At 41.9% G+C, this 8,632-nt stretch overlaps 1 protein-coding gene across 1 annotated transcript; it reads left to right on the forward strand.

The window, feature by feature from the left end:
* The first annotated feature begins 3,450 nt into the window (after positions 1-3,450).
* myf5 (myogenic factor 5) lies at positions 3,451-5,478 on the forward strand. Its single transcript, XM_028954698.1, has 3 exons — positions 3,451-3,977; positions 4,997-5,072; positions 5,196-5,478. Exons 1-3 carry the CDS (start codon positions 3,528-3,530, stop codon positions 5,387-5,389), a joined length of 720 nt encoding a protein of 239 aa, XP_028810531.1. The 5' UTR covers positions 3,451-3,527; the 3' UTR covers positions 5,390-5,478.
* Positions 5,479-8,632: the final 3,154 nt, after the last annotated feature.

Below are 8,632 nucleotides of genomic sequence, written 5' to 3' on the forward strand. Positions count from 1 at the left end.
AAACAGTTTTGCTATTTTTGTGTAACTTTACACCTTGTCTCCGGGCGCACGACCGAGCCTCTAGATTTGAACCCTGTGCGTCCCTGTTTCCATAATTATTTTTAAGTATATGCTACCCTAAAATAAATCATTCTGACCCCCAATAGTGGATTTACATCTTTTCAGAATCGACATGCTTTATTTAAAGATATAAGTTAGTGTGTCAAGAGAGCGAACAATATACGCAAAACAACACACATGCACACCCACAGACAAACATTAATCATAAGACTTAATAATTCATAAAAATGTACTCACTCTTCTTCAGCCCCACAGTCCCATTAATGTGTTGATTTCCAAAAGTTTCATTCCTCTGATGGTTAAATGATTATACATCTGCGTTTTTGGAACAGACATGTTCAAGGTCACCGAGAAGAAGGTTCAAATGGTTGAGCCGGACACACCTGAGGTGCCAGCTCATTTCTCCCGTTCCCACTCGGATCAAGCCATGCCCGATAAGCTGGATCATACTGAACGTGGCAGGTTTCAAAGCTGCCTGCATTTTCTTTCCTGTTCAAAAGCACAGGCTGAAATGGGATATATCTTTTTTAAGGCATGTTTTTTAACAGCATTCTGCAGGCTTATGGGCCTTCTGGCTGCCACATTGTCTTTTGCATTGCTCTGCTAAATTGAAATGAAAGATTTTTGTGTTTATTTTGCAGATAGCATAATGAGGACATTTCACTTTGATCTGCACACCCCCTTCTGGGTCAACTCAGGTCCTTTGAAGGAGGAAAAATATCAATTTCCATCCACAGATAGGGAGTAATTTCATCCAGCCAGTCATTTCGGGTCTTAGCTTTGAATGCTTATCTCAGTCGTTTGGTGCAAATTCATCAATCAGGAGTTAAATGAAAAGGGTGTACGATTTCAGAGACTAATTTCACTCAAAGCAACGGCAGCCCTGTATCAGCAAGCATAACAGCTACAAATTTTTGGTAATTTGAATATAAATTTTATTGTTCGACCACACCGGACGTGCATTCATTTAAAAAAGAAGAGAGAGAGATGAAACTGAGTGTGGCAAGGATGAGTGATGCAGTGTTTTATACTGAGTAGCTTGTATTGCAAAAATTATCCCTCACAACGCTCGAGCTGGCAGAACGTTTCCTGTCTTTGCCAGACAAATGCTGCTGCCAATCACATAATCTGATCATCTGATCATGTGATAATGATACGATCTGCTCATTAAATGCAGAAATGAAGCAAGACGAAGCAAACTGTCCAGGACATCAAAATCTTAAAAATATACTTTACTTAATAATATACTACTTTCTAATTCTTAACAAAACTAATTACAAACTCAAAAGGTCTCGGCTATTTAAAGCATTAAAAAGTATTCCAAAACTATCAAGCTCATGCTTTTCTAGGCCACTAAGTATAGTTAAATGACGCAAATTTATTATGTTTGTGGAAAGGACAACTGGGACCATCAGATTTTTTAGTTTTTTTATTGCACATAATAAAACAAAAGCAAGAGATTCACCCATTTAAAAGACTTCTTTAATTTTCTTGTTATAATAGTATCATCATTATAATTAAACGTTTGCATAAAGCAGAAAATGATGCAAACATAAGTGTTTTCAGAAGTGATCATAATTAAACTTGCACTATTTTATAAAAAGAATTGGGCAGAAAGAGTATTTGATAATAAAGCTTATAAAAGGACATTTTATTTTTTTAGCACGTAACGTGGCCTGACCCCGGACCCCCAAACGAACTTGCAGAAGGTCCCAGGGGACGCAGATACCAGGGTGGGGCCTGCGACGGTGGGACGCGCGATCTTATGGCGGCTCAATTGCCGATTGTTGGCAGGTTTTCTCGTTCTCGGCCCGTCGCCTTTGATCTCCCGGACAGCTTAACGGGGAAACGAGCTGCCGATGTCTTCTTCAGCTGCGACCGCAGGTACGGCTTGTGTTTTCTTAGGTGCGCGACGTTCCCAGAGCGAACGTGGCGCGGTTGCCAGGTCTCGTTAAAGATTCACCCCACCGCCTGAACACGGCAACGTGTACAAATTGATCGGAGCATTTGATTTAGTGAGGAATAAAGACTACATCGGAAACTGTGGTCTCTTAATAGATAAACCAACTCTTAACGTCTATTAAACCTTTCTCCAGAAAAAAAAATTATAGTTTGGCATTAAAAGGAAATCTCTGGCAACCCAAAGCAGGACGCCAAACGTTTTAACACGTTTCGTCAAATATCCGCTTTGTATCCCTGTGACTTGTCACCACGTGGAGCAAAATAATTACCAAAAAACAAAGGGCCATGCACAGAAATTACATTAGACAATCAATACCAGCAAAATAACATGACATTTTGAACATGTAAATTAATGCTTTTAATTTTAATAGGGTTTCATATATCTTGCTAAAAGGCTAAGTTGGATGCAATAAATTGGACTATTTTGAAATCGTCTCAGTATTATGGTTCCTGCCACTTTTGTGTGGTCTTTTAAATAGTGTATCTTTTGAAGATTCGCAATATACACTGATGGATGCAAGACACAAATGTTCACACTGATTGTTACAGTTTTTGGACAGTGTTCCCTGCAGAAACCACAAACTGATTGTATTATTTCGTTATTTAGTTTAGTTTAATGAGGCCTGATTGCTGCATTCATTTTTTTTTGTCAATTTCTAAACTATCATCAGCTTTAAAATTCTTTGATTACGAGAACAGAAGTAAAACAACATGGATTTATTGCAGCAATGCAAATGCTTTGACAGACCACTGCTAATTTGGTTATAACTGACCTAATGACTTCTAACTGACATGAGAAGCTCTGTGGGCGACACCTTCGCTGATCATTTAGAGCCTCTTAGACGGGTTACTGCACCGACTGAAATGTTACACCTCCCATTGCAGCTGGGCCGCATCTGTAACGCTATTTGTCTCAACCGTAAAATGAACCCACAAACTCTTAAAACGGGTCCGCTGAACTTCCCTTTGACAGAGGGACAGAAACAGAGGTCACGGAGGGTTTTAATTGGGTGCCGATTGCAAACGTTTAGGTGAAAGAAAGAACTAGTTGACCTTTTTTCCTCTTTTTGGGTGCCCTATACTGGGGGGTGCACAATCTTTTTTGCTCTACGTATTAAAAGGTAGATGTAGGGGCTATTGTCATATTTCATGTTTGAAGGACACCTCTTTCAGGAGATAATTGATCTGGTGAAAGGGTAGCACAAGTCCCCTGTAAGGTGGTGGAAAACACTGCTGCCTGCAGATGTGGGAAGCTCGGCAGGGTGTTTAGGGGGTTAGGGAGTGGGGCGGGGAGCTGAGCTCACCCTAGGATGGGGCCAGTGGGGCCATGGTAATTAGATCTGGCCAATGTGGGCCCTGGGTCCTTCACCGGGGACATATATAAGGGGGGGCCTTGTGGCAACAGCCTCAGAACATCACTCAGAGAGGGTCTCCAGTCCTGTCTTCTCACTCATCTTGAGAGGTTTCTTCAGACGCACGGAGTCCCTGCACCAAGCCAGTACGCCATGGATGTCTTCTCTCCATCCCAGGTCTTCTACGACAGCGCCTCCGCTTCCTCCCCCGAGGCTCTGGACTTTGGAGCTGGGGAGCTAGCAGGCTCGGAGGAGGATGAGCACGTCCGAGCCCCAGGTGCCCCTCACCAGCCTGGCCACTGCCTCCAGTGGGCCTGTAAGGCCTGCAAGCGCAAAGCCAGCACGGTGGACCGTCGGCGGGCGGCGACCATGCGGGAGCGCCGGCGACTGAAGAAAGTGAACCACGCCTTCGAGATGCTGCGCCGCTGCACCTCGTCCAACCCCAGCCAGCGGCTGCCCAAGGTGGAGATCCTGCGCAACGCCATCCAGTACATCGAGAGCCTGCAGGAGCTGCTGAGGGAGCAGGTGGAGAGCTTCTACGCCCTTCCTGCCGAGAGCAGCTCCGAGCCGGCCAGCCCCTCCTCCAGCTGCTGCGACAGCATGGTGAGTATCACTCACGTACCCATCCGTCCACGGCGAGGCTCCAGCAAGCTGCTGAGAGAGCCGCTCCATACTGCCCTGCTTGGCCTTCGTTCACACTGCTGAAGGTCTTTCAGAAGTTCTAGTGAACGTTACGAAACTTTCTAACTAACCCGAGAAGTAAAATGGTTCAGAACTCCCTCCCACCATGAGCAGAACCAATCGCTGACAACATCTGTCTCCCTTTATCTGCTGAGATATTGTCTTACCTTGATCCGCCCGGGCCCGGGAGCTCACCGGCACATCAATTTTTACGGGTGATGGGTAGAAGGTGACCTTTGATGTAACAGGACCGTGTCTGGGTTGGTGTTTTTTGGCTTATCTCAATATCAGAAGCTTTGTATCAACCACAGCATCATCTGCAATTTCTCCGTTTTTATTGTTTTTTTTTTTATTTCATAAATCATTCTCTGCGCTGTGTAATGTGTGAATATTATGTGAATATTTAACATGTTTTACAATTGGCTGACCAAAATTGAGAATTACATTTTGCTAAATTGTGGGCATGGAACTTGAAGATGACTTTCCCACCAGCAGCGTACACTTTATAGCCTAATAAACCCTGGCAAATCCACCTTACTGGCGCTGGCAGGAAAGCGAGCGCTTTTTCCCGCATTCCTGATGGCCTGACCGCATGTTCTCAGCTGGTGCCAGGATTTTCTGCAGATTTGCTCACAGAAAGTGTCATCTTGCACAGGCCGGTGTGGCTTCCACTTGTGCAATCGATTCACCACAGCTGGAAACGGCGCACATCGCGGACTCCTTCGGCTTCACGATGGCTGTGATGTTAAAAAAGAAATAACTAAAAGCATGGCACGGTGTGTGTGTGTGTGTGTGTGTGTGTATATATATTTCAGATGGTGTTTAGGGCTGTGTTCTGAGAGTCAGCCATTTTCATGCTTCAGCCCTCGACTTAATTCAGCGTGAAAAAGTCTTAATGAGTTTACATCCGGGTTAATTTGTTACCATTATTTTTTTTTTAGACTGAGTGTAACAGTCCTGTATGGGCCCAGATGAATGCCAACTTTGGCAGCGGATATGGATATGAGGCACAGAACGGTGAGATAAACAATATAACATTTATCAATGTACCAGCAAGCTTTCTGTTCAAACCCAAGTCTTTTTAAACCCCTCAGTGGCTGCAGGTTCGCTGACCACCTCTTTTTTTCCACCCCTACACAGTGGCCAGTATGGAGAGGTCTCCGGCCGTGTCCAGCCTGCAGTGCCTGTCCAGCATCGTGGACCGCCTGTCCTCTGCGGGGGGCGCCGCCACGATGGGGATGAGGGATGCGCTCACCCTCTCCCCCTCCCTTACAGACTCCCTCCCTCCCACCCCTGAGAGCCCTAACACCAGGCCAGTCTACCACGTTCTGTGAGGAGATCCCACCCACGCCCCTCTCCAAATCCCGGCCGGTTAAAAATAAGGAAACAGGGGATCCTGTCATATACGTTGCTTGCATGCGTACAGGGGGCAAAACTGTAAATAGGATTGTAAATATATATTATTATTCGCCATTTGTATTATTTCACATCAAAATGTATTGTATTTAATGACACGTTGTAAAATCTTCCTTTGTAAGAGTAAATTAGACATATTTATATCATTTACTGCATCACCTATGTGTCGTTCTTGAGGAACTAGAAGTCTTTTTATTCTCTTTGGGGTAGCGGGCAGAAGGAAATGGGGGAGGGGGGGGGGGGGGCTTTACTGCTACACTTTGTTACTTTGCAACAAATGTTGCAAATAATTAACACCTTCAGAAAACAATGCTTGGAACAAATGGCTCATCTATTGTTCTAATTTCCTGTGTCCCGTATAAACACACACACACACACACAAACACACACACACACACACACACACACACACACACACACAAACACACACAACACACACTTTTTTAGAAGTGCCATTGAGAAAATTTATTATAATTTTAACATAATTTAAGTCAATTCAACCATTTGGCACACATCTGTCAAATTACAAATTGACACAACATAGAGAGTCAACTCATTCTTAGGAACTAGATTTGTGACTTATTTTTGACTGAGTAATGGTGATCATGTTCACAATGGAACATGTTCCTATTCTCACATCACTCTGGATTTGCATCAGGATTCCGTACTGCTCAAGAGGGGCATATAAATTAATGAAGTTCATGAACAATATATACAATATGTTTTATTAATATTTTAGCATTGACATAATGTAAATAAACCAAACAAACTTGCTGTAACCTGGTTTATTTACATTACGTTAATGCTAAAATATTCGCGTGACAGATTGCTTGGTTTACAGTAAATAGATAATGAATAATATTGTATTTCAATACAATTTCTCACTGTTCTGTCTTTCATCATTTAAATAATTTCTTAGTTAGTGGGCAAATTTACTTAATTAGCAGGGGTTCAAATCACTTTTTGCCTGACTGCACATTTGTTTGTGTGTACAGTACAGGCCAAAAGTTTGGACACACCTTCTCATTCAATGTGTTTTCTTTATTTTCATGACCATTTACATTGGTAGATTCTCACTGAAGGCATCAAAACTATGAATGAACACATGTGGAGTTACGTACTTAACAAAAAAAGGTGAAATAACTGAAAACATGTTTTATATTCTAGTTTCTTCAAAATAGCCGCCCTTTGCTCTGATTACTGCTTTGTACACTTTTGGCATTCTCTCGATGAGCTTCAAGAGGTCGTCACCTGAAATGGTTTTCCAACAGTCTTGAAGGAGTTCCCAGAGGTGTTTAGCACTTGCTGGGGTCCAGCTCACCCCAAACCATCTGGATTGGGTTCAGGTCCGGTGACTGTGGAGGCCAGGTCTCCACTTTTTGTTAAGTACATAACTCCACATGTGTTCATTCATAGTTTTGATGCCTTCAGTGAGAATCTACCAATGTAAATGGTCATGAAAATAAAGAAAACACATTGAATGAGAAGGTGTGTCCAAACTTTTGGCCTGTACTCTACACTGCCATACTAACTACTTGCCACTAGATGGCAGGATTATCTATAATGCGTAATTTTCCAAAAACTTTTTTTCTAGTTTAATTTAGAATATCTGGTGATGCACAACGTTATCAAAAAATCAAGGTTCCATCATTTACAAACACACATATCCTATCTTCAGAATAGAAAGAAATTAATATAGTCAGATGGTACCTGTTCGTAAAGGCAGTGTTCTGAAGGGCCACTTCAATACTGGCTAGACTACTGGTCCTATGATACTTATATACCGGATTTTTTAAGGAAACTACATCCTGAAGAGACATAAAACATACTGAAAGAAATACTGAGATATGCTCATTGGAAGAGGATGAACCAAGGAGGATGATTTAAACCATTTTCTAGTCTTTTGCCAATAAACACTGTAGGGGCACTTGGCATAATGAATAGATGTATAAAATTACTAATGACTACTAACTACAGGTTGTAAGCCGCTGTGGATTAGAACATCTGATAAATGCTGTAAATGTTAATGTAAATGTAATGAAAAGAGCATTCCAGCAGAACATAGATTTGACCATTTGGTTTTCATGAATACATTTACAACAATACCAACACCAACAATATTGCACTGTTGTACATTCTGCATATAGAAAACAACCTAAAACAATCTATAAAACACATTAATGTCAGCACTTGTACTTTAAAATGCAATTAGTCCTGCTTTCCTGATGCATAAACACAACATGGCTTCCCCACACAATGTTGAAATATGTAAATATTGAGATTTTCATTTGATTACATTTGTGACAGATAATGAGGCTTGGCATCTCTGTTCACAGTTCATTAGGCCAGATAACCCAGGCATGATGCATGAATGGAGGGTGCTTCATACCAGCATCCCATTCAGAATACAGAATTATATCAGTTGAGACATGCTATATAGTACAAAGTATCATGTTAAATATTTTAATTATACCATTGCATTCCATACAATATCACACCATATTACATAATGCCATGTCATGTCATATGGTGTGATGCTATGTCATGATAATCAAAATGCATGAAAAGAAGAAGCATTATACCACCACCCATTCAAAATACTGTAGAGAACAAAGAACAAATCATAGCATATGATATCATATGATATAATAGCATGTAATTTCATAATCATTCAATGCCATATGGTATATCCTTCTAGTCAATATGATATCAACAAAATATCATACCAGTTCATACATCACTCCTTATTATATTTCATGTCGTCCTATATGATATCATGACATGTCATGTGCCTTTAGTAGTTTGCTGTGGAGCATGCATATGAGTATGAATATGAAATCCCCTTCCCGTCACCACCGCTGTTTTCAGCGTATCCCCGTTTTCTATGGGTCAGCACTCCCAGGCATTAGTCTCACTGTCTACCTCGACCATCGGCTCGACATCAGCAATTGGATTTATATCCAGACGATTAAACACCTGATGAGGTTGGAGAAAAACCGGGCTGCACTCTCTTGTAGGACGGCATCGTCTGAGGGTGAGGAGACTGAACGGTGAAGGTCCTGGTTTAATTGCTGGTAGGGGAGCTGCATATCATTACCCGCTCTCTAATGGGGAGGAGAGCAGACTGGAGTCAGGGATCAGACTCAGAGATGCTGTTTCCA

The sequence above is a fragment of the Denticeps clupeoides genome, chromosome 15 (assembly GCF_900700375.1).
Source record: "Denticeps clupeoides chromosome 15, fDenClu1.1, whole genome shotgun sequence".
Taxonomy (NCBI): Eukaryota; Metazoa; Chordata; class Actinopteri; order Clupeiformes; family Denticipitidae; genus Denticeps; species Denticeps clupeoides.